The following is a 26,856-nucleotide window of genomic DNA, read 5'->3' on the forward strand; positions in this document are numbered from 1 at the left end:
TTCTTCCTTGTATTTTGTCTGAATCTACCCTCTTTTAATTTGAAACCATTACCCCTTGTCCTGTCAGTACCAGCCCTATTTAAGTCTGTCCCCATCTTTTTATGAGCCAGCTTTAAACACTGAAAGGCCACAATAAGGTCTCCCTGGAGTTGTCTCCTCTCCAGGCTAAAGAACCCCAGCTTGCTCAGCCTTTCCTCAAAGGAGGGGTGTTCCATGCTTCATTTCTGTAAATGGTCCAATGGATAGTGTAAATGATCAAATGGATACTGTACAGAAACTAGTGATGGTGACTTGCATGATACTTCATTTTGATCAAACTATCAATTATTTCAGCTTTTGAAAAGGCATATCCTCAGACAAATGTGCAGCTTGTCACATCAACTTTATGAAAGTACTTGAAAAATTATCTTTAATGTTAAATATGTAAATTATATATATCTATTTTTAAAAAAGTAAGTAAATGGGCTTTGTCTGTCTATCATCACTCCTATCATCTGTCGTGTCTGAACTGTTCTTTTCTTGGCATGCTGTGGGTCTGATGCCTTTTCTAGGAGCATGTTGTAAGTTACCTTTTCGAAGACCTAACTATTGGTAGAACTTTACAGAGATGGCTTATTGAAAGTGGCAGATACTAAGGAGCCTTGAAATCCTTTTACATAAATACTGACTCTCAAATTGTATCTTTTTCAAACATTGGAACGTACTGCGTTCCCAAGCTGTTTTATAGTAGCTGGTTGTCCCACTACTTATGAGTGCTTAATCTAGAGTTACATTATTTTCTTCAGTATTTTTAAAAAGCTCCAAGTATAAATTAACTCAGTTAAAAAGGCTGTGCCCAGTGTTGCTGAATAGATGGATGAAACTTTAAATGTAATGTGACTATTATAGCTGTAAGTGTCAGGATAAGTTGTTCTACAGTGTTTTGTTCTTAGCTGGGGGGAAGTTGTTAGCTGCTGCTGTGTTTGTTTTGTTTTGTTTTTCCTGAATGGATTTTGGTGCCAGGCACTTAAGCTGACCTTCAGAAGTGCACTGCATCGTGATGGAGAGCTCAGAAATAAAGATTAGTAAGGGTACCACGTGCTGGGTTTTTGACCTGCAGCCTGTCTGGGAAAGAGAAGAGGATGTCCCACCCAGTGGACTTTATTTAAGTATCCAAATGAGAGTAGGTGTGAAAAAAAAAAGATAAGTGTTCTGCTTGTTGGAGAGTCTGCTGAGCGCCCAGGCTACGGTCTTGCAGAGTAAAGCTGTACCTGCATCGGATCTTCTTCCTCAGTCTTACTGAATGCTAACAAGAGGTGAAGGAACTGCCAGTGTGAATGCCACAAATCCTGGGCTGTGCTGAGCCTTGTCCTTGACCTGAATGTGCTTTAATATTGCTAGGACAGAGAACAGCCTGTGTGTCCCCATCCCAAATTATGGGCATGCAAAGTGTCTTTAATCCATGAAGATATAGTGGAAGAATTAAAATGTGTAATGCTAATCAGCGTGGAAAGGTGTTCTGTGTCCTTTGCTTGAAGAAAAGGATTTTTAATGTCAATGGACTGAGTTTGTTGGATGGATAGGCTTTTTTCCCTGAAACACTGAAGCTTGCTTTCACTTGAAAGAAGAGGGAGGCTTAGGTCTGTTTTCCCTTTTGATACATACATTATGTTAACTAAGCGTTGTTAAAATACTGTGGATCCAGTCCACTTCTTGACATCTAGATGTAATCTTCCAGAAGCTGGTAGAGCTATTTCTGTTTGTGAGGGGGGGGAAAAAAAAAAAAGTGGCAGGTTTTTTGTGTACTTCTTATTTTGATGAGAGGAAGATTTATGTACATGTATTTTAAAACCAGATTAAAACAGGCAGTTAAAAAGATCTGAAAAACCTGAGTGTTAATTAATATTAAGAAATTTGGGATTAGATAGTATTTTTTATAATTTCAACCTCTGCTTTTTGTTACAGGTTACATCTTAAGTGTTGTGCTCCTGACTTTACCAAGACAACACCTGGTTCAGCTTTACCTGTACTTTTTGACTGCATTGCTGCTTTATGCTGGGCACCAAATTTCCAGGTAAGAATAAATGGGTTAATTTGGCTTGGGAATTAGAAAAATGATACTTTGTTAATATCTGATACAAATGGGACAGGTCTGGTTTTGTAGAGGCCTTTTTTCTATGCCAGACACCTAAATGTGTCTTGCTGTTCTTTGTCTTGGAAAAGTTTGCAGAGTTAAATATGCAGTTGGGCAGTTCTAGTGCATTTTCATTGACTTAAAAGGAATTTTGAGCTACATTTCTGTGGGGTGTAATGTCCATTAATCTGAGGAGAGAAAACACTTACCACAAGACTAGATGTGGCCTCTGATGCAGTGATCGGAGTTACTCAATAAATAGTTCAGCTAACATGCTTTCAACACTGGAGCATTCTACAAAGCAGACAGGACGCTGCTTCTAGTTTCCTGGCAGCCAGGATGAAAGGAAATAGAGATCTGGACGATGGTAAAAGTAGAGTAATAGGGGAATTTATTCTTAAATTAGTATTTGTTTGTGTAATATATTTTACAATTAAAACAAAAAGAAAGGCATTTTGGATCTAAAATGGAGATCAAGAGGCTGGAGAACTGAGTCAGTGAGACAAAGTCAGCCATCCTCGTTCATTTGGCTCCAGCTAAAGCTGTTGAAAGCCAATGTAAACTCTCAATACTAACAAGATATTTAATTGGAACTGAAGACAATGCCATCGCATTAATGGCTTTACATGGGAAATTTTGAAGATACAGACTAGGGCCTGATTTATTTTGATGCCTGCTGATGGGAAACATTTAAAAATGTGCTTTTGATTGATTTAAGTGAAATAATAGGTTTGTTATTTCTGCCTCAAAATTGTTGTTCCAAAGCATTTGCTGAAATATCTCTTACTCGGTATGTTGCAGTTCAGGGGAGTGGTAACGAAGGTTTTGTGGTGACTTGACATGTTGCTGTTGTGGCTGTCAGAGTTGCAGTTAATGATTTCCTAAATAGATGAAGGTGCAAGAGAGGAATTATGGCCTCTTATTTCCTGGGTAGGAAGAAAAAGAGGGTTTTTTTATCATCCTCAGGGGAGTCCTGAGTTTTTATAGATAGAATTTGTGGGTATTTCTCATAGGGTTGAAGTCTTACTTATTAGAAAAAGCAACCTAAACATTATTTAAGAACCTGTGTTGAAATAATAATGAAGCTAGTAACAAATACCTGTGAGCTACAGGGCTTTGGTCCAGAACATTTACAGCTAGAGATCTTTATGCCATTCTGGAAATTTTTTAAAAGAAAGAGAGGTGGTGTGGATTTTGGTTGATACATTAAGGGACAGTACTGTGTTTGATTTTAATACCTGTTTTGTTTGTGTTTCTGTGTAATGTGAATTGTGACTTCTGTTGCTTTGAGAGGTTTGAGACTGCAGGATTCGTTGGTAACTATTGCTTGGACTGTTTGGCATATTCGTACTAAGCTTTCTCTATTTGATGCTTCTAGAGTGAGATAATAAAAACTTTAATTAAATCTTGCATCAACTGGCACAAAAAATATATTTAATTAAAAGATGTCTTGGATTCAAATAGTCCAGTAGTATTCCCTAGCTACTTTGTAAAGCAAATGTAGTTGCTAACAATTTTGAGTGAGCTTATCCACTCCCTGGATATGAGACTGACTTGGTTTGGAAGGAAGCGCTGTGCAAGGGGTTCTCAGCAGCAGCCTTTGTGTAATGTGGGGAGTGACACTTGCATTAGCTTTTCAAAAGAATTTTTGTATCTCCTTAATTTTCACATTGAAAATAATAAACTGTAACACAGATATAATGTTAATGGTGCTATTCCTTTTATTGACAAAATATTATAGCCAATTCCAACTGATGTTTCTGTTTAGCATAGTAAAATATTTCTGTTTTACTGATCCTAAGAAGACATACAGTAGTCACATGTACAAACTGTTCCTGAGTGTTAAAAATTCTGCTTAGAGATGAAAACTTCCAGGGAATTGCTTGCATGCACTGCCAGTTGGGAAGCTATTTGAGACAGATGAAGAGGTCTCATATTGAGGCCAGTTTGGTTAATGCAAATTATAGAACAAGACCAGAATCAGCTGGCACTTGTGACTCTGCAGTGTCCTGGAAATTCTGAGCTGTTGAAAGATTTCAGCTTTCAGAGCTTTTTTTCCACCCCAGAAATAGCTTGCAGTTCAGCTGCAAGTCTGGGAATAAGATGATCTGAATTGTATAGTTAAGCTCTGGCTTCAGACTTCCAGGTCTATGTGACCTTGACAAGTCACCTAAGTGTTTACTTCCTTCTCTGCAAGACTGAAAATTACCTTAATGTGTAAAGATTGTTTACCTAATGTTCATGAACACTTGGGAGAGTCCAAAAACATGCTACATTTATATGTACATGTTAACCTGGCAATTTGGGTGGAGTTAATACACCACCTGTTTATGGAAAAAGGAGAAGTCAGCTTTAAAAAACCAAAATTCTGCTGCTGCTGACAAGGAAAATAGACGCTGGCTTTATTTTCTATGTAGCTGCACAAATGTCTTGCTTAAAAGGATCAAATTTCTTTTCCCCATTTCTAGCAATAAAACTTGGGAAAAGAAATGATTCAGTTATGCAGAAAAGAAATTATGCAATTAAACACCCTGTTAATGCTAAACTGAATCTACATCATCATCTTATTTCATGTTTTGCAGTTTTGTTACGATTGTGTTCCAAGTGTTCAGCCTCGCAGAGCTTAGAATGAGAAGATGGGGGGAGTAAGAGAGTGAATTGTTTCTTATGAATAATCGTAAAATACACTTAATTTTAAGGCTGTCTGTAGACGTTTAAAACCTAGGAGAGTGTTTGATGTTGACAGTGGAGATTAATCAGCCAAAGTAAATGTCAGCAATAGGAGTCAATTAGGTCAGATAACCACTGTGCCTTATGTCTGACAGTTACACAGCATATCTTTAATAACAGAAAACCTTTGTGCACTTTCAGTAACAAACAGTGCTTCACACATGACCATTGTATCTCTTTACCTTTTTAGAGCAATGTTAGTCATGGCTGTCCGTGAGTATATGTTAACAGTCCAGCAGTTGATTAAATGAGGCTGGGAATGCCTGCACAGAATGAACACCAGGCAATCTGATCTCAGCTTCATTCTTATATCCTATTTTTCTAAAGTAATAATGTTGTTTCAGTCATTTCATTAACTACTAAGTAATGATTTTAGCATTCTTGTTTCCTCACATTGCTGCAGTAAAGTGAACAATTCTCAAATGTAAAAGCTGCAGCTTAATACAGCTCTAATTGATCGAAATTGAGTGCAGGCACTTGCTCTTTTCTCAGCATCTTGTATGGCACTGCAGCTGTTCAAGGCATCTTCTGATTGGTGTCTGTGCCAAAAGATCCTTGTGTTTGTGCTGGTAATAAGAGAATCATTGCTTTGACTTTCCTTATTCAGACATCATCTACAAATACTGTTTAAAAAATTTAGGAGATCTTAAAACATTGCTTCTCCAAGCTGGTAGGGCTAAAACTCAATTAATGAGAGTTGCTTAAAGAGGGAAGCCAAGTACAGACCTCTGTGCAGGTGACTGAATTGGATAGTGGCAAGAAATGTGGCTTGAAAGGGTTTGGGTCAACTCCAGGCACGTTCTTGGTGTTGAAAAAGTGACTGTAAGTGCAGCTTTGTTGCTATGTCTTAGCTAAGTTGTCTAAGGTCGTCTTGCTGCAGTTTGTATCCTGGGTGATTTTGTAACCTGTTTCCTAACAGATAAAGAAAAAACTGTCTTCGCTGCTTTCCTTCTAGCAGTTTAGAAATAGTGTTTTCACCCTAAATTTGAGGATGAAGCATAATATCGCTAACACAAAGAGCCATCTTCAGCATATTGTAGATGGTGTTATTTTTCTCCCTTTGTAACTCTGATGGATTATCCTGTTTGTTGCTAGTGCTTTCAGAAAGTGCTTTTTACAGGTTCATGTGAAATAAAAAGTATACCCAACTTTATCCCAAAGATTACATCCATATGGATGTTGGAAGGTGGAAAAAAACCTCATGCTTAGCTATACTGTGATAAAAAGGGGGAAAGTTCTATCTAGAATCAGTTAGCTTAAGTGCCTTTTTAATCCTCATGTGTTTTTAATTGTAGGTTACAGTCTAAAGAACCCATTTCAACATACCTCGCATATACTATGACACTTGAAAAGCTGCAGTGAGTAGGCAGGGTTGTCAGCTATGAAGAACAGGCTTTGAAGTGTTTGTTTTAGTACTTTGAGATTTATGTCTTGAATTCCAGAGATTTTTTTTTTTTTGCGAATGAAAATGTGACTACTTCAGCTTGGGGTAGCAAGCTAATACTAGCTGTAGGGTACATTTCCACATTTCCGGGGAGAAGTGAATGCTTCCAGTAGCACTGAGTTGCATTTTTTTTTTTTTCCTGCCCTGAAATAAAAAGAGCAATTATTGTGTTGGTTGTGGTTTGCGGTACTGTTTGCCTTGCTTTGACTGCATCTGTTCCCAGCAAGCGTGGCTTGCCTCACTGATATAAATAAATGCTTAATAAATGAAGTGCTGTGCCCCTCGAGCAAACAGACTCTGCCAGCTCCGTGTGGGGTCAGATCAAGTGTCTGTCTGGCATTCCCAGGACATGATGCAGCCAGACATGAATGACTGGACAGTATCAGCCAGATACCAGCACAGAATTAGTTGTGCTGCTGATGGCAGAGTTGATAGTGTCAGAACAGGGGTGGAGCAGCAGCTGTCCTGGGAACAGAGAAGGAAGGGTCACAGGGCAAGGCAAAAAGGGGCTGAGGATCTGGATGCAAAGGGTCATGAGTATTGTCTGCTGTCTCATGGCAGGGGAGTAAGGAGCTGCTGGAGAATTACTGCTGTGCTGTTCCAGGATTGCCTTCTGGAAGTGCAAAATGCTTGCTTTGAAGTGTGAAGTTCATATACGAGTTATATTGCTGTTACATACGTTAGCCTGCTTGAAGGCAGAGCTGGTGGACGATCACCAACAGCAGAAAAATGCTCAGTCTCCTCAGGTTCTTACCTTTTTCTTTGATTGCTTGAGCCTACCCTCTTAGCCAACCTTTTCTGAGAGAAATTGCAAATATCCTGTCAGATTTTCAGACTATCTTACTGTATCTGACAGTAGTGTTCTGTCTGTTTGAGGGTATCCAGTTGGTTGCCCAAGTTTCCCAGGAATAAACTTTCAGTTATTACATTTTTTAATTCAATACGAGGATTTTGATAGGTGCAAAATACTATGGCCATTAAATTGGAAGACCTCTGTCAAACTCTTTTTTTTTTTTTTTTTTTTTTTTTTTTTTTTGGGTTGGGGGCAGGGTGGGGGTTTGGTTTTTTTGCACATCAAGCTGGTGGGAAAAGAAATTATTGTTAGGAAGAAGAACCCTTACCAGGGATACTTAAAAATGGAATGGTGTTAAGAGGCTTTGTCGATAAGCAGTTTCAGGCTATGCTCTGAAGAACAGCTTGGATGTCCCAAAGGGTTTTTACAGCTATGTCAGTGAGTCTAATTACAGATAATACTTCTCTCTCTTAAGCCATGCCTCAGTTGGATCCTTATATCAGCGAGGCTGCTGTAACAGTAGTGTTGATATTGCTTTTTGTAATTTAGTTAATTGCCTGTGACATACATGGAAGTTACGTATGTGTGGAATGAATAAATTGCTGCTTCTCTTATCAGATGGATCTTAATAGTTTGTGGGTTCATGTTTTTTAGGGATTATGTGAGGAGCGAATTGGAATCAGGATATGAAGGGCCAATGTACTTGGAACCTCTCTCTATGAATCGTTTCATGACTGCTTTAGTAGGTAAGTGCTTTAAATATTTGTGATGCAGGAGAGAGCTCTGCCTAACTCTCTTCATTGAAACCTGTGCAGGTTTTACCTCTTGGTTTTGAATTTCTCTTATCACTTTTAGTAGCTGTGATTCTTATTAATATGCAAGAGGCATGGGAGGCTAGGTGTATCCTGCCTCGCTTTTTCTGTGTCACTGGTTGACCAATACTCCCATACTTGGAGCTTTGAAGTATTTTCTAGGTCTGTTTGTCATGCTCTGCCCTGTGTTCTCAGACTGACATCTTGGTTCAGAAGTGGATTGTCTATAATAATCTTTTGGTGGAAAGTACTGGGGAAATTTCAATAGTACCGTGTATTTGTAGTGTTTTTGTAAGTGAAAGCGTTGTACAAGTATTTATTCTTTGTTTGCTTTATAGATGAGCATTATCATTCTCTTACAGAAAAATGGTGAGAGAGATTTGTGGGTCTCTGCATGAGACTACAGGCTGGTTTTTTTTTTTTAGAGTCCCAGGGATATTTCTAATTAGAGTGAAGGAGTAACAAGTTAAAACTACATTTAAATTGTGTTTGACTAATGGCAGAGATGACTTCTCCACCTAAAAATCCCAAATAAATCCCAATCCTGAATAATTCCACTTTCTAGTCTGTTCCCTTACCCTTTGAACTTTGAAAGAGAATAACGTCAGCGTTAAGGTTGCTACACCATCCCATATGTTCTGCTGAGAGGATATTGGAATACACATACACCATGTGTATTTTAAAATTAAGCCTGAGACAAGCTTGGAAGAAAAATCTTCCTTAATTCCTTTCACTAAGATCTATGATTTTCAGATTATTGACAGATTTAGTCAGCCATATACTGCTGGCAAAACTCAGCTGCTTTCTGTTTACTTGCAGCTGCTACTGGCGGATTTAAATGGGTTTACTTCTTTACAGTATGTTAGGTCTACCAGAACACACACATCTCCTGTTTGCCTGCATCTTTATTTTCAAATATGTCATTTGTCTATGCTTTTAATATTTCTTAATAGTAATAACATTGGTATTTTTCAAGGACATTAAATCTTCTTTAGGTATCACTTCTCTCTTCTGAATTTCTATGTCTGGTCAAATGACACGAAAGTACAACTTCAGTTGTTTTTAGTTGTGTGCCTTTAGTGTGTTTCTATGAAAAAATGTTTGTAATTAGTCCTTTGAATCTCTCTAAGGGGCAATGCCAGGATCCCATGATAAAGCAGAATCCCTGAGAAAGCTGCACAAAGCAGCAGGCGGGTCTGGGCAAGAGGAGATCAGGAGGCACAGTGTCATTCAGTAACATCTAAACAGAAACTAAAACAAGAGTCAAAGCCGTTATGCTTCATCCAGGTTTTAATATAGATTAAAAAAAAATGAGAAGAAGATCATATTGTTTTTATCCAATGCAGTTTTGGGTTGTACTGGGTGTCAGAGTAAAGTGTCCTCTTAATGTACCTGTTTTTCAGAAGCAGGTGCTTGACTATACTAGCATATGTGTGTATGTTAACATACTCAATCCCCCATTATTAATTTCCCCTGCTCTTTTAAAGCTAACCTGAAAGTGTAATTTTAGTCTTCATGGAAGATGGTTTTCTTTGGGGAACACCTGTGAAAGTGGGCTATGAGGCTTGACAGTGTTTTGTATAAATACAAAATACTTTCTCAAATCTGTTACACACAAAAGTATTTATCCAGTGCGATCTGCTGTGTCTCAGTGTACGGCGCTGAACTGTGTCATCTTCACAGCAAAATGAATATACAGGTGCTTTGCTCCATCTTTTTCTTACATGTTCTGCCAGAATGTTATGCTGCAGCACTGTGGATGAAGGCACTGAGGTAATAATTGTGCTACTGATACAGCTCTGCTTCCCAAAAGTTCTGGTGAGAATTAAGGGGATGATGTACAGTACGCCAGATGTTTCCCAAATTTAATCTTTGTTAATGCTTCTATTCATTAGTGCTTTTTGAATGGGCTCTCGTAGTAATTTCTTCCCCTGCGTCTAATTCAGTCTGATGACTGTTGACTAGGGTTACTAATATGTTCCCAAGTGCTGGATGGAAGAAATAAATGTCTTTGAAGACTGCCCCTTGGATGACTGTGACACTTTATGAGCGTGTCAGCTGCGAGCGTTACAAAGCTCCGTGGTTTTGGAAGCAATGCTACCAGGAAGACTTGCTTTTTCTTAGTGCACTGTAATGGGATTATATATTAACTTTTAAGATATCCTGGTTTTCAAATAACAGTTAATGATGTAGCCAGGTAATTTGTTAACACCAGCTTTTTAAAATTGGGAATGAAATAAAGGCAGTTCCCTACAAACAGAGGCTGTACCACGTAGGCTTTCTTGTTGCACATTTTCCATTAGCTTATGAGCTGGGAGGCTTTGGCTACCTGTCAGCAATGTTTAATGTATTTGTGGAGGTTTTGCGAAGGGAAAAGAATGGACAGGAATTTAAGGCAATAGATTTCTTCCTTATTGCCTCATTCCCTAGCAGAGGAGCCTGGTGTCCTGCAGGAGGATTCCAGCTGTCGGGTGCATTAGCTGTGTCTGGCAGTTCTCACTCCACAGCATTTTAAGTTTACAGAGTGCAAACATTCAGCTGGATTTGCTGGTCTTAGCAGATAGCTAGTGTGTTAAAATCTTTTTATGATGTGGTATGTGGTACAAACTGATTTCTTCGGACTGATGCTGCTATGTTGTGTGTGGTGACTCACAGGGAGCAGCCCCACTTGGAGATAAGCTGTGACCTACTGCAGAGAGAGATTGTCTGTCCTGAACTAAGGTGCTGCTACCCCAGGTTAGAATGGGAAGTACCAGTCACTAAAAGCTCTGTTGGAGAAACTTTCAGAGCCTTCCTGAAAGGGTTGAGAATTGACAAGGTGCAGACTTCAGGAAAGAGATCAGGGCCTCCAGAGGAAGTGCTCCGTGTGTTTCCTTTGATGGTGTACAGCTCTCCTTCCCGTGACAAGTAACTTTTGATCAGTGTTTAAATGAAAAAGGTGGGAGTGTCAGGGAGTTTAGCAGGGATGGCCAGCATAGTCGGCACATGAGTGTTGGAGGAAAGCAGGTTTTGCTGTTAGATGAGATGAGACTGAACTCAGAGGTCCTGTTTCATGTTTGGAGAGCTCCAGAATCATCCCGAAGAGCACTGAATTGTTTAACGTGATGTCACAGTATTTTATGTCAGATGACGACACTTATTAAATCCTGAAGAACATATTGGATGCTGGTATTTGTATCCCTTTGAGTGTGAAGCTGGGTTGCCTTAGTTACCAGGAGTCACAGAAATCCTCACAAGCTGACTGTGCCAGGCTCCTGAATATTACAGCACAGCAGTGTGCTGGTGGTATCTTAAATAGGGTTGTAGCAACGTGTGTGTGGGCAGAGAACAACAAAGCAGAGGGAGAATGCTTCAGAGCCTGGAGTCTGTTGAACTTCTAACAAGATGAGTAGAGCAACTTTCTCTGAGGCTTATAAAACCCAGTGTGCTGATAGTGTCTGGCTGAGAGCAAGGGTGCTTGTTCTGAAAAGACATCTGCTAATTCAAAATACATCTAGCAAATTGTCAGTAGGACTTAAACTTGAAAGAGGACGGTGTGAAGGAGGAAGAAATTCCTATGCTTCAGTAGTAGAATTTAGAGGTTGCTTTCAGCTCAGTTGCAGTTATTTTGAAAGCAGAAGTCCTTTCCTAGGTAGGGAAGCTAGGCAGAATGAAAGCAAAACCCTGGTACCGCTATTCCTCCTCTCACAGCCTCCCTCCCCAACTCGTACAGAAGGGTTTACAAGGTCAGTAAGCTTATGTGAACACAGGGAGTTAGTGCTGACCTAGAGATGTTAACCGCATTGATTTTTGTTACTCTGTGTTTTGCTGAAGCTAACTCCAGGATTTGGGAAGAGTTGTGAAATGCAAACATCAGTGGAGGTAGCTCCAAAACAGCACATAAGCGCTGGGGTTTAGTACCACATGTTGTGGCTTTCGGATGAAAGCTGATGTAGATGGTGAACAAGGTGCTTTAAAATAATATCCAGTAAACTTTTTCTGTACTGCAAAATGATGACTAAGAATTGTTCGTTTCGCCCCTTTCCATTTCCTCTAAGATCAAGGGTAGAGCTTCCAGTGACTCTGAGCGCGGTTATACTGGAGTGGTCTGCTCTAGAAATACCACCTTCCAAACCTCCGGGTGTGTGGGAGAGATGTGCTTGTGCTTGTGACCCTGACAACTGTTAAGTTTTTAATTATCTGTCACTTGCAAGCTTCAGTGATAATTTTGAGTAGCAGTTGCCTGAGGGCATTATGAAATTATTGAAGTCTCAGCGGCTGATGTAGCTGTTCTCCTGTTGCTGTTCTTGGCCAGTAATTCCTCTTGACAGTATAAATATTGGCGCTCTAAAAGCCATTTGGGACCTCTGATTACTTTTTTTGTGTAGATTGGGATGAAATAATATAGCTGGGCTTCAGAAAAGCTGCTGCTGTGTGTACAGATACTGATGGGATTTAAGCTGAGCTGGGGATGTTAAGGAAAAAGGACGATGACTTGGTCAGTTATCCTCTCTGTGGTTTATTCCCAGGGCTTCATATTAATCTGAGTATGATTTTGCATATGTTTTGGGTTTACATCTCACTAATCTGTAAAGTGAAAGCGTGCACTTTGCGTAGTTAGAAAGTGGTAACTTGTGACCCAGCAAAAGCTGTGGAGGAGCCTGGTTTCATAACAGGTATGTCCTACTTAGAGCTGTCATAATATGCTGGATATTGATAACTGTGTTATGGAAAGATAACATATTAAAATACGTTTTTCCTGAAGGGGATAATCAGCTTGATTATAAAATCCCGTGTGGCGTTTGCAGGTCAGCTGGTGGTCTGTACGCTCTGCTCCTGCGTCATGAAAACAAAACAGATCTGGCTCTTCTCTGCACACATGCTCCCTCTGCTGGCACGGCTCTGCCTGGTCCCTTTGGAAACCATTGTCGTCATCAACAAATTTGCCATGATTTTCACTGGTTTGGAAGTTCTCTACTTTCTGGCATCAAATCTTCTGGTGCCCTATAACTTGGCAAAATCTGCGTACAGAGAGCTTGTCCAGGTAAGACAGAGAATGTAACAATTTTATTTTCCTTGGCTTGTGCCTTTGTTTTTTTTTTGGTTTTGTTTTTTTTTTGTTTTTGCAGGAAATAAATAAAGAACCCTGTTGACTATCTTCTGTGCAACTGTGTGTTAACTCATGCTTAGCAAACCAAATGTGTTCCTATCCCTAGCATCTTCTTTCTTTAATTTATGGTAGCTTATAACTTGTGTGGGTGAGTAGTTAAGACATCAGCCTGAATTACTCTGCTGGCTACTGGGCATGTCCACTTTGCTTGGACTTGACTTGGTCCTTCCCAAATCCAAGCTAAAAGACAAGATTGTGGCAGAATTTAATTTATTTACAGCCTCATTAAGTGAGCAAGGTAATCTTCATAGTTTAATTGTAGTAGCTGTTCATTTCAAGAAATGCCTTCTGTATGAAAAACATTTGTAGTATTAAATTTGGAGTAATGCTAAAGCTGATTTTGACTGTACTAGTCACTGAGTTAGTCAATGATTTGTAACTTGCAGACAGTGATTTGAAAGGTCTGCAGTATTTTCTTTAGAACAGCAGCATTGCTGAGACCTCTTAACAAAAGAGTTACCAGAAACAGAGAAGACTGATCTGACACGTATCCGTTTTGTCAGCACTTTGACATCTAGTATGTATTTAGTTGAAAAGACACTTTGTTAATAGTACAGAGACAGCACACCTCACGTTATTTATATAAAAATAAAATATATGTGTATATGAATCCTTCTATATATTTCAACAGGAAAAGATTAATGCTTGCTTGACTTTGACCCACTATTTCGACTCTTACCACTTGCTGCACTTTTTCAAACTGAGCCACTAGTTTTTTGCCTTCGGCCCTTCCATCCAGAAGCAGCCTGAAAACTAACTTGTTAAGCTCTTTCAAAGCTCTTTTCAAAGCTCTTCTTTGCTGTTGTATTTGTAGTGCACAAAAACTTGGCAGCAGTAGGTGTCTGGTGTGCCAAGGTGTCAGCCTGTCATGTTGATCGTTACTGTCTGGTTAGTTATTTTGTATGTAATTGCTCTTTGGAACAGGATTATCCTTCTGTGCTTGTACAGCGCCTAGCATGGTCTGATCTCATCCATAACCAGCTTGTAGATTTGCTGATTAAAAACTAATTCAAAAGCTAACTGGCAAAACTTCAGTATCCTGGTTTTCCAGTGACAATAGGAAAATCGTGCTTACTGTTTACTTAGTGTTAATGTTTGGGGTAAAACAGTTGCAACTCTGTACAGCTTGAAGACTTGCAACAAGTTGGAACCAGCACCTTCATTTTCCACGTGCATGAACACATGTAGAGTTTAGCTTCCTGAAGTCAAATTCAAATTGGATGTGGGTTTCAGAGTCGTGTATCTGGTTTTTGTGAGGTACTTTAGTGTAAAACACTTCATCTTGTTAATGTTTTAATTGCAAATACATTCTTGGGGGGGGGAAGTGGTTGTTGTTTCTTGATTTCCCCCCCCCCCCGCTTTGGTCAGACATATTCTAAATACAGCTGTTGCACGAGTTTCCTCATCTCTAGGATTTCTTGTCTCTTCCCACCCCCTCCCCAGTATTTCAAATCTTTCCATGCCAGGCTGTATTGCAGTGGTGTAACTGGGAGGAAAAAATATTCCTTGTATGTGGTCTTTGGACACTGATCACACTTTCTCCTGACTTTTATGCAGAGGGCATGAAGTTTTTTCCTTGGGCATACAGAGAAAATGGCAGAAGCTTTATAATGTGGCCCTGGATTTATAACGGAGCGTTGTATGCTGCTTTTCTAAATGCATGTGATAGAGAGTGGGTTGGCATGAAAAGTTGTGTGTGAGTGGTTTTTGCATTTTATTCGCAATATGGGAAAACAGGATTTTTGCTTTTTGAAAAGCTTGCTGTTCTTTGCCTATGTTCCTGAAACAGAACAGAAAAAAACATGGGCTTACAGTGTGTTTGTATAACTGGCTGCAGCTCCGCTATAAATCAAGCTTAGCATGCCTTCCAGAGGAGGATATTGCTGTTTTGTCTTAAATGTTTTCCTGCTTGTCTGTCCATTGCTATATCTCTGTGTAGCTGTTAGTTTTCAGTGATGCCTTCATCCTGGTGTTTGTGAGTTTGCCCCTATTTTAGGCTGGATTTGATTGCTGTTTTGATATCTGTGGCAGAACTTGGTGAATATTGGGATGTTAAACACCAGGAGTGTTTCCTGAATGCAGCACCATGGGGGAGACACCCTAACATGTGGGCCAGGGCAGCTTTTTGTGCGTGTGTGTGTGTGTTTCAGACTGTGGCTAATGGTATCATTTCCAAGCAGGTCCATAACCTTGGCTGCCTGCTTGCAGCAGAAGATGCCAGAAATACCTCACAGTTATGAATCTACGTTATGAGCGTAGCGTGACCCTTTTCCGATGTGATGGAATACTCTGCCAGGAGCTGTGTAGGATTGCTTGTGTTGGTCCCAGGCCAAGGGAGAGGCCGAGGGAGTCTCCTGAGGGCAGATGCACTTTCTTCACAAGTCTGTGTGCAAAGCTGAAAGCAGGAGCTTGGCACAGTGTCCCTGCCAGCAGCATATTGCTTGTCAATCAGCCGCAGTAGATACTGCAACAGGTCCCACAAACATAACGACCCTCATGCTTGTCATGAAAGACTAAGGCAGCTTTTTCAGCATTTTTGCTAGCTGTTACGGATTGTATGGCATTGTGGGAAGCAGATAATGAGGAAATAGTAGTTATGAGTGGTTTCATTTTGACCTTTTGTATTAAGTCCAGCTCTATCAAGTTCCAGCTTCTTGGAAATGACTGCAGTGTAGCTTAGTCCCTGCAATACAAAAGAAGTAATTCGAGCTTCAGAATCTTCTGAAATAACTCTTAAGCATGAATTTCAAAACACTTGATGGATTAGGAGTAGTCAGAAGTTTGGTACATTTGTTTTTTGAGGTACTTAAATGTAAAATGTCTGAGGTATCAAGTTTTTCCTTAAAACCAGGTCAGCAAAGCAGATTTACTGCACTGAAGTGATGTGGCTCATATTTCAGTATCCAGTGTGTGCAGTGCCTTGGCAGTAGCTGTAGAGAAAACAGCATTGCTGTGCCCTAAGCTGGGCAAAAAGGTCTGAGTGGGTTGTGCATGAATTGGAGGCATGTGCTCTCGCCCCTCTGGCTGTGAGCAGGCTGCAGTCAGCATCTCCAAGCCCGTTATTCACAAGAAGGGACATTCAGCTGGTCTAATAGTTCACTGCGCAGTCGGGTACTTGTCCCCACTGCAAGACAGACGGTGGATCAGCTGGTGATCTCTCAGTGCTGGACCTGGGCTCTCCCTTTGTCAAACTGTAGATCGGTGTACCCTCTCTTTTCCTGGGGGATGGCCAATGCCATGTGGATTATCCTCTGCTTCCTTGGGGCTTTATTGTTGTTATCAAATCACGTGTGCTGTGAACCAATAACAAACCGTGTTTTTTCTCTGTCTTGCCCAGGTGGTCGAGGTGTATGGTCTCCTGGCTCTGGGGATGTCTCTGTGGAACCAGCTGGTCGTCCCAGTTCTTTTCATGGTGTTTTGGCTTGTCTTATTTGCTCTTCAGATCTATTCCTATTTCAGCACACGGGACCAGCCTGCCTCAAGAGAGAGGCTCCTCTTCCTCTTCTTAACAAGGTAATTAAGTAGTCTGCAAATAGTTGGTTTTCTGTTTTGATTGTCTTGTGAAATTAATGTGTGTGCTCTTTTAGAAACTATATTTGTAGATCAGCTTTATTGCATTTGGATGCCAAAAAAATTTGTCCGTATTGCAGTGACCATGTATGTAAACCCTGTAAAGCTTGTCCTTAAGAGCATGGATCCCATTTAGAACAGACAGCATTAGTAAAATTGTGGGAGAGTTCCCAAAGAAAGCAGAATATTCCTTTGATGAGGGAAAAGCTATAATTAGAGTGTTGGTTCAGAAGTTGCTTTCAGTATAGAAACTGGTTTTAAGTCTGAGATTTTCAGCTGAAGTTCGGTCCAACTGGTATCTTAGTTATTATTGTATTGCTTTCCGAGCCCTGTATGTCTCATTTCATCATTCTGGGGTGGGACACATTCTTGAGTTCATTCAAGTACCCAGCTCCCAAAGTAACTTTCGTACCCAGTGGTTAATTTGTCAGAGGTGTAAAGATCTTAGAGACCAAATTCCTAAAAGCTGTGTAAAAACTGGTTGTAAGATAAAGGAGAGAGGCTGGTGTTAGTGCTGTTACTGAGAGAAGGGCAACATTTGAGAGATTCTTCTGTCTGGAACCTATGTGCCTTCACAGGCTGTTGTTTAGAAATTACAGCAACATAAGGGAGCAGGAGTGTAAGGCAGAGAGGAACTGTGTTGCAGAAGGTGAGTTTGGCAAATTAATGTAATACTGGGATGGGGAGAAAAGAGGCAATAGTGTCTGAATATGCAGGTAACAATGACGTATCCTTTAGAGACTGTACGCCATTAGTTCTGCTGTTTGGGTAGCAACTTGTTTCATTCACTTGCTCATTCCTACAGTTTTCTGATCAGACTTCTGAATTTGCCCAGTTTTTGCATGCCTCTGTGTGTGTATGTCTATCTGCCTGCGGTGTCATAGTGTAAGCTCTCAAAATTAGTTATCGTTAAGAAGAAATGCCAGAGATTTCATTGCGTGTAACACTGACTGTGTTACCTGGTTGTCAGCTAAACCATTGATGTCTGAAGTTTTCCTGCTGTTCCTGTCTGCTGCAGTTTTAATTTTGTTTTACAGGAGTGCATTCAGCAGTTAGTAGAGATGGGGAAAGGTATATTTTTCTTAGTAAATAAGTTGAGTTTATTCCTATACTGAAATTGTTAGACTTCCCCTCTTCATGGCAAAACAGGGAGCTTGCTTTGCAGACTTGCATGGGCTTGGTTCACGAGTGAATGAATACCACCTGATCTCTGAAGTTCTTCCTACAACTGCAAAAATACAGAAAAACTATGCAAATGTTCTCAGTGTTTACACCATCACAGTAAAAAAATAATCAACATTTATTCATCTTAAAAACACAAACTTGAGTAGTACCACTAACAACATCTTACCTCTTAGGAAGGAGCTGAAATACCTCGTCAGGCTGGTGAATAATGTGGTGTTGGCTGCTTAACAAAATGGAAGAAAAAATGTGCTCTTCCACAAGAGAAAGTAACTTCTGCATCTGTGCCCTTCAAGTTTAAGAAGGGTACTGAAATTACTCTGATAAAAATGGGATGGGCATCAGGCAGAAAAGGCAGATTCTTGATTTCTGATCAATTAGTTTTGCCTCAAAATAAATTTTCTTCAAATATCTTACAGAAATAGCTGTTTTAAAGATTGTTTGTTACTACCTTGACCATCAGGAACATTTAAAAGCTTTCTCAGCCGTGCTGGGCTTTGTAGGCAGAATTTGAAGGCTTACCAGAAGCACTGCAAATAGTGTATGTAAACACATCAACATTTTCTGCTTTGAATTGCTTTCAAAGGAGGTTTTCGGTTAAAGTAGTCATTAGAAGAGACAAAGTAAATGTCTCTTGGACAAGCTTTGTTTATTTTTGAAGCATATGCTTCCTCAAAACTCCTTTGTTTTGTCAGAGCACTGGACTAGTTCACTCTTCAGTCGGTTAATTAGCATGACATGTTTTTGACCACCATAATTTCTCTCACAAGTCTCCTATCCTGGTGCGCCAGTGAAGTTTTTGGTTTTTTTTTAATGAATGGGGTTGTCAATGTGTTGCCTTGGATTATGCATGAGGATTTCCAGATGCATAATCCCTGACTGACAGCTGGTTCTTTACTGATTGTTGGGGCATACAGTGCACTGCACTTCCCTTGTTCTGGCAGCATCACTTTCCAGAAGCCCATGTATGCTCTGAGGCTTAGGCTGCTCCAAATATTGCAGTGCCAGGGTCAGCAGAAGAGCAGCCCTAAGGTAAGGGAGCTGAAGTAGCACAGCTGTTCTCAGCATCGTCAAATGTATTCTGGGGTCTCAATCTTTGGGACTTCACTGCTGTAGCAGAAGAGAGGAAGAAGCCTGCTGAGGAAGAATATTCTTCACTGTCTTATTTTGCTGCTTCTGGCTCAGCTGTTTGAAAGACAGGTGTTGCCTATCTGAACCTGATGTGAATGCTACCAAAAAGCCCCCAGTCTCCCAATGGTATTTATAATTTTGATGTTTGTTTGTACTGTTGTGGATCGGAGTGGGAAGACCCTTAGTGAATCCATCTGATTTAACTCTGTATCTGGTAGCTGGCTGAAATTTCAGCAAGTAACCTGAGTGCACTGTGGCTGTCAAATTGACTTTTGGTTGTGAAAGCCCTGTGCAAGCTGGACAGTGCCACCGTGTGGCACAGCACTGGAGAGGGACCAGAGAAATACCACTGCACAGCCCTAGCTGATGGCATCATTAGCTAGGGAGCTGAGATGAAGTTGTGTCTTGGAAAGAAATAACAGAGTACCTCTCATCTTTTTCTTCTTATAGGAGGATTCCGTTGCTGTGCAGAGCTTTTAATATTTTAATTAAACTGATCCAGTTTTACTTTGAAACCAGCTTGCAGAGTTAACAAGATGATGGGAGAGCTCATCATATTGTTTTTAATTAACGGACATTTTCTTTTTGTTTCCTTTCCCCTCTCTCCTCCCAGTATTGCAGAATGCTGTAGCACTCCATACTCACTGCTGGGCTTGGTCTTCACAGTCTCCTTTGTTGCTTTGGGAGTTCTGACTCTCTGCAAGTTTTACTTGCAGGGTTATCGAGCATTCATGAATGATCCTGCTATGAATAGGTAAGTGCCTCGTTGTGCCTAGGGTCTAAAAAGAAGCAGACAAAAAGGGATTTATGTAGAAATAGATGGGTTGCATTGTACTTTTTTGAGTTATGAACTCTTGGATATCCTTGACAGGCTTCTATTGTGATGGTCCGTGTGTGCATTTGAAGGATTTGAGGTGAAAATACAGCTTGTCACGGACCTCTTGGGAGATGGTTCATTTCTGTAACATTCAAAGCTGTTAGTTGGGATTTATAATTGCACAGTTTGATTGTCTTGGTGCTTTTATTTACATGAGTCACTGGAAAAAATTTCACATGCTTGGATAATACAAACACTTCACATTTCCATTTCCTCATTTACCCCGTAGTCATGTGTGAAACGTTACTAATCTATGAGGCTTAGAACACAGTGTTGTATGGATTACTTGTAAATTACTATGGGAAATAGCCAAAATGTAAAACCTGCCTTTTCTTAATGCTTGTCCCAATTTGTCTAATGTGAAATTGGGGTCCTAGGTATGGCACTACCTTTCTCAGTTATTCCAGCCCTTAACTCTATAGAAGGGGTTCAGACCATATGCAAACGAATATTTTACGTTTAGGATTCCAAGATGTGGACGCAAAAATGGCACAAACCTGGGTTGCCCAGGAGCGGTCTATATAAAAGCATCTTTTAGGGAAGCATGCAGGGCTGGCTGGTCTGTGCTTTGACTGCGTTACATACTAGTGCTAAAGTGTGCTCCTTGAAAGTATTATATTGTCTGAGCTTCCAAGCCAAAAGAAGTGGCTGGCTGTATTTGGTATAGGTACAGAGAGAATACACTGAAAAATGGCTAAATTGCTGATTTGCCTAAACTGGGCACCAAGTGGGGTGCTGACTGGTGCCTGGGTATAGACATAGCAGGGCTGCTTCAGGCTTGTGTAGGCAGCACTGAGGCTGGTGGGTTCCTCCTTTTAAGACACAACTTGGGTCCTTAAAATGCTTTGTGCTGGGAGGACCTTGTCATTGAGTGGTGTCTGCTGGGTTGGGTGTAGCCCACACACTGCTGGTCAGGAACAGGGTTCTGGAATCTGCTAGTTCCTAACCCCAAACACTTCAGCATTTCTGAAGACGTTCCCCTCTGTTTAAAGCCTTAGCAGGGACATCAGTAAAAGCTAAACCCAGTGACATTTAAAGGGTTGTGGCAGAAACAGACAACTTATTTCCCGAGATAGATTTTTGAACCAACATTGACACACAGAAAGACGTGATTGTTTGTTCTTTTGACTGTGTTGATCTGCAGGGGAATGACTGAAGGAGTCACACTCCTGATCCTGGCTGTGCAGACAGGTTTGATTGAGCTCCAAGTTGTTCATCGGGCATTCCTCCTCAGTATTATTCTTTTCATTGTGGTGGCATCCATACTTCAGTCGATGCTGGAAATTGCTGATCCCATTGTCTTGGCGTTGGGAGCCTCAAGGGACAAGTAAGACACTGGTTTCCTAAACTGAAAGCTACTTGGTGCTGTTTTAGGAGGTGATAAACTAGTAATTGATGGCCTGATTTGGATTTTTAGTAGCTTATAAAGTTACCCTGTCTGGTCTCTTCTGTATGCAGATTTCAAGTCTAAATTCCCTGTTTTTTCCCCTCTCTATCCTACTCCCTCAAGGGCACACAGTAATACTCCTCACTATGCTGTATGCTGGCAAACAGGGGTGACTTAGGTCACCTGCTCCCACTCAGGACTGCGTCCACCCAGCCTGTGCAAGACCATGCTGTTGTGCAGCTGCTGGATGCCCACTCTGAGTACAGCAATGTTCAGTGGTAATTTTCCCCAGCACTCAGTGCACTGTGGTCTCAGTTAAACAAATCCAGGACTGCAGTGCCTGCACTCTCCCCACCCACACTCCATTGTGTGGATTTGCAGAATTGTTTTGCTTAACCTCCTCTGCAGTTGGGTAGACTTCCCTCTAATGCAGTGCTCTCAGACACCTATTGAGGATGGGAAGTTTCTAGGGACCTTGCGTTAGATATTGTAAAATCTGTTTGTGAGGCTGTGACCCCAAAATGGTAGGGTTTACTGCCAGAAAATAAGAAGTGGAAGGCTTGCATTAGTGTACCAGATGTTTTGATCATGTGGGGTTGTTGTTAATTTGTGTTTTGAAGAGCTGTATCTGGTGTTCTTACAGTAATCTGTTAATTGTTTGTCTCTCCCCTTTCTGTAACCTGTAAGTGAAGAAATAAAAGAGAAGGTTTGTTTATGTGTAGAGAGTTTGTTTAGCTTAGGGGCTACATGTAGCCAGCCTGTTCTGCCTGCAGCAATGGTGACTTCAAATATAGTAACAGAGGGAAAGGGAGTAGAGCCAGGATATGAGCATCTGCCCAGCTTAAACAAGCGGTCTGTGATGACAGGGAGTTTTAACTCTCTCTGCCAAATCTCCCAAGCAGTTCTAAATCAACTAGAATCAGGATAAAATCCACTTCAGCTCTCACTTTCTCCCTCACCCACAGATGCAGAATTCCAGACCTCACAGTAGCGTTCTGATGTTTCTTCAGACTGTATTAAATTACCCAGTTTCTGCTGCTGTCCTGGCTCCCCAATACTGTAACTTTTTCTGTACCTCATTTCCAGAACTAAATGATGTTAAAATACAATCTGAGAAACATGTATAGGTAGTATAGTAAATTACTGGATATGCTCTGCAAGCCTTCACAAATGGGTTCGTGTAAAAAGATCAATGGTTTGTTTAGGTTGGGGAGGAGATGAGGAAGAAATAAATGACAGGAGCAGACTAAGAACTGGCGGAGATTAATGTTCTCCTTTTGTGATCCCTGAATCGGGGAATACTCTTCTAAAGGCAGCAGAGTTGGTGCCTTTAGAAGGCATGCCTCTCATCACCATCCTGGTGATGAAAAGAAATACCTTTGCTCCATGAATCTTATCAAGAAGACATAGAAGAGCTGTAATAAATATATAATCTGGAAGAACTCTGTTTATATTGAAACATGTATAAAGTTACTTGCATTTTTTTTTTTATTATTTCAATTAACTTTCATCTGAAACATTCAGCATCTTAGGTACTTAATTTGTCTAACCACTGACTTGACCCATTATGGCAGTTACTGTAGGTGAATTTTTTGCCTATAATCTTTGTCTTTGTATTGAAAACAGGAAAGGTCAGGCGAGAGGGAACTTCTCATACTGTGTGTGTTGTAGGCATGCATGCTGGGAATGAGACTGTGCCCAAGTGAAACAGAAACTCCTTTCAACAAGTTAAAGCCTTGAGCAAACATCTAATGTGTCTACATCCAGCAGTCAGCCTATTCTTATTCTGACACTCAAATCTGACTTAAAAAATAAAAACCTATTGTGTTGTTTGCAGGAGTCTGTGGAAGCACTTCCGAGCAGTCAGCCTCTGTTTGTTCTTACTCGTGTTCCCTGCGTACATGGCCTACATGATTTGTCAGTTTTTCCACATGGATTTCTGGCTGTTGATCATTATCTCCAGCAGTATTCTAACCTCTCTTCAGGTAAAAATGTTAGCCCTGTAGTAACTGTGAAGCCTTGTGTTAACTGTGATCCTGTGACTCTGCAGGGGAAATACATGATGAGAAAAGAACAGGGATGATAGAAGGGCAGAAGTACAAGATATGATATAAAAATCTCTTTATCTGTAGCTCTTTCTTTATCCTTAGCCTGTATCTGAGGCTAAGGAGCTCCTAGGGTGGGCTCAGAACACGGGTGAATGGAAGTCTGTTTCAAATTGTAAAGCCAGAAGGCTTTTGACAGCATAACTGTCATAGTAAAAGGGGTGTGTCCCCACCTCCCCTGCCCCCGAGGACTCATTTGTGTATTGTTACTTAGCTATGGCTCTTGGAAAGCAATTTGATGTTCAAAACACAGTAGTGTAAATACAGAAAATGTTTTGTACTATGAGTATTTGTTTTAACTTTTTTTTTAATTACTAAATTTATAAAATTGCCCTTCACGATGCTCAGCACTTTTGTTTAATCAACTCAGCTGTGTTCTGGACTCAGGAAAATACAGGGGAAGTACTTAGGAACAAGCTTAAATGCTTTGCAAGAAGGAGTGACTTTTATTTGTCTTGAAGTTCAGCAACAATTTTAGTACTTTGGGGCTTGCCTGCCCTCTGTCTGATTTGGGAACATTGCATGTACAGAGCTCTATGGATGGTGCTGAGTGACTTAAGCTGCAGTTCAGAATTGAATGCTGAGCTCATGGTCTTGCACTCTGTTACAGGTGCTTGGGACACTCTTCATTTATGTTTTGTTTATGGTGGAGGAGTTCAGAAAAGAACCAGTAGAAAACATGGACGATGTGATTTATTATGTGAATGGCACATACCGGCTGCTGGAATTCCTCGTTGCGCTCTGCGTGGTGGCGTATGGTGTCTCCGAAACGATCTTTGGTGAATGGACTGTGATGGGTTCTGTGATCATCTTCATTCACTCCTATTACAATGTGTGGCTGAGGGCCCAGCTGGGGTGGAAAAGTTTCCTTCTTCGCAGAGATGCTGTGAATAAGATCAAATCACTGCCTGTTGCCACAAAAGAGCAGTTGGAGCAGCACAATGATATCTGTGCCATCTGCTACCAGGTAAGAAGTGTCAAAAGATTGACTTGAATTTAAATACCTCTAGATTGTCAAGTTCAGTCTGCAACTAGTAAAATAAGTTACTTGAATTATATTTAATGGGTGATGTTATGCTCAGTAAGTTACTTGATTTACCCAGTTTTCTGCTTCGTGTAAATTGATTTGCAGTGCTGTCACAGATAGAGGTTTTTACGAATAGAGACATAGTTTGGATGTGTTTAAATTTCTTTTTTTTCTCTTTTTGAATGTGGAAGCCTGTTGGTGTGAAGGAAGGAACATTTTCTTAAGTTGCCTGTGGACTGCCCCTGTCTGCTCTGTGGCTAGTGGACCGATTAGATGTCTGGGGTGAGAGGAGAGGAATGGGATTGCAAATAATATGATCTTGCTTTTTTTGTGTCTTTCAGGATATGAAAACTGCTGTAATCACACCATGTAGCCATTTTTTTCATGCGGGTTGTCTTAAGAAATGGCTGTATGTGCAAGAAACCTGCCCTCTGTGCCACTGCCAACTTAAGAGCCCTTCACAGCTACCAGGACTGGGACCAGAGCCAGTTCAACAGCCAAATCCTAGCGCAGAGCAAAATACCAGACCTGGAGATGCAGCAGAGCCACCTGGAGCTGAACATGACCGTGAGCCAGATGCGAAAGACAGCCCTAGCGAGAGCAGTGGGCAGGCTACTGATGGACAGGACAGCCTGGAGGCCTCTGCGGGGATGGAGGGGTCTCAGGATGTGGACAGTGACACAAGCCCCTGTGTGGCCAGCCAGGGAGCAGCTTGTGCTGCAGAACTAATTTCAGCCCCAGAGAGGTGCCCCTCTCAAGACCCGGGGGTTTGTGTCCAGCTCTAAGGTGACAGAGGATGACATGGGAACAAATGCATTACGGAGATCCAAGTTTGACTCAGAAGAAAAACCCGTCCTTCCGCAGCTGTGAAAGAAGTTTAGCTATTAATGCTGGTCAAAATGTAGTCTCCCATGCTGATTTTTGTGGGCTGCTTTGGTAGTGGTAACTCCAGTGAGATGTAGTAGAAATGACTCCAGAAGCTCTCTGAACTGTGGGCATAGGAAGGATGTCTGGAAATAAATTGCAGTGAAACGAGTGTTTTCAAGACGTAGGTGAGGGATAAGAGGAACGAGAGGTCTGTGAGAGGTTGTAGGCAGATGGACAGAACGCTAGCTTTTGCTTTGGTCAGGAAGAGGGTATCGCATACAGCCGTGTCCCAGGGTACCCGAGAGGCGTTAAATGCAGCGAGTTGCTGGTCTCTGACTGAGGTGCAGCTTTAGTTGCTGACAAAATTTTTTATGGCACATAAGCAAAAATCAAAGATATAACAGCAGTGATTGTACTAGAAGACAGAAGCACTCTTAATACGTCATGTGTATGCTTTGGGTGTTCTTGGTGGGGCAATTGCATTTGAATTCATGTAATCTATAGTGACTCTTGACTTTTATGACAGAGTCTTCAATATTTTGATGTATATGAAACTTTTGCTAATAATGGGCACAGTCTGGGCTGCATGAAGTAAACTAAAGCTCTAATGAACACTTTGACCTCTGCCACCATGTGCAGGAGGAAAGTGGGATGAGTTTTAGGGAACAGATAGAGGCCTTGCAGTACTGTGCTGTGTAATGTTCAATGCAGCTGAATTAAAACAGTATTAAACTCTGGCGATATTTGCACTTTGGGAATGAGTACATTATTGTGTATGATCAGACTCCGCAAATGCCACTTTTAAAGCTGTTAATAGGTTTGCACCTTTTTTGTTTGACAAGGACATGTCCATACTTAAATTTTTACATGCATCATGGCTTCAAGTAGAACTAGGGACTAGGGTGGGGAAATAGGTGGGAGTAGGGGGGCAGGCAATTTTTTTATGTGAATTTTGATATGAAGAGAAATTAGTCACTTATTTATACGATAGGCTTGACTCAAGTGTTTTTCAAAGTCAGTATTCCTAATGTGAAATGTGATACTATTTTATTTTTAGTAGTAAATTTGGATGTAGACTGACAGACATAGCTGAATGTCTTAATAAATTACATTTGAAGATTTTTACACCTGGTTATGTGATTCTTGTACTGCAATTCCATGAATTAAGTTTGCGTTGAGAGGCTCTTCTGCAGTAGTAACTCTATTCCCCTTGGAGATCAGTGGAATTTCTGTGCTTTGTTCCCCATTTCCATTTCAATGCTGTGTGTCCTGGTACCACCTGTCATCCTCTGGTCCTTGCCACCAGATCTTCACCAGTACAGACAGAGCAGGAGCAGAACACTGAGGCACGTGTGGTCCTGGAGGCCATGTGGGCTGCCTGCTGCTGTGGAGCCCCACGCAAAACCCAAACCTTTATCGTTCTCACGCGACAGGACAGGAATATCAGTTACACCATCCTTTGGTTCTGTATCTCAGTTTTGTTTTCTTGCATGCTGATCAGAAATAGGTTTACCATGTGTTTCACTGATCATTGCAAAGCTTTTATTAACAGCTGGGTGTGTTTGGTGGGAAGAAACAATTTGTGAGAAGTGTTTTCTTGAACTCTACACTCCTGCTAATCAGTGTCTGGGTCCTGTTCTTCCTTGCCTGCATTTCTGTGGAACTGAAT

General features: G+C 40.9%; 1 protein-coding gene across 1 annotated transcript; it reads left to right on the top strand.

The window, feature by feature from the left end:
• Window positions 1-1,944: 1,944 nt before the first annotated feature.
• RNF145 (ring finger protein 145) lies at window positions 1,945-26,310 on the top strand (the record flags this gene model as incomplete). Its single annotated transcript, XM_010084163.1, has 9 exons — window positions 1,945-2,053; window positions 7,735-7,826; window positions 12,680-12,915; window positions 16,379-16,554; window positions 19,538-19,678; window positions 20,946-21,128; window positions 23,026-23,173; window positions 23,904-24,260; window positions 24,662-26,310. Coding segments are annotated over 9 exons (1,886 nt in total), but the record flags the coding sequence as incomplete, so codon positions are not given.
• Between the last annotated feature and the right edge of the window lie 546 nt (window positions 26,311-26,856).

Source organism: Pterocles gutturalis, unplaced genomic scaffold (assembly GCF_000699245.1).
Source record: "Pterocles gutturalis isolate BGI_N339 unplaced genomic scaffold, ASM69924v1 scaffold28445, whole genome shotgun sequence".
NCBI lineage: Eukaryota > Metazoa > Chordata > Aves > Pterocliformes > Pteroclidae > Pterocles > Pterocles gutturalis.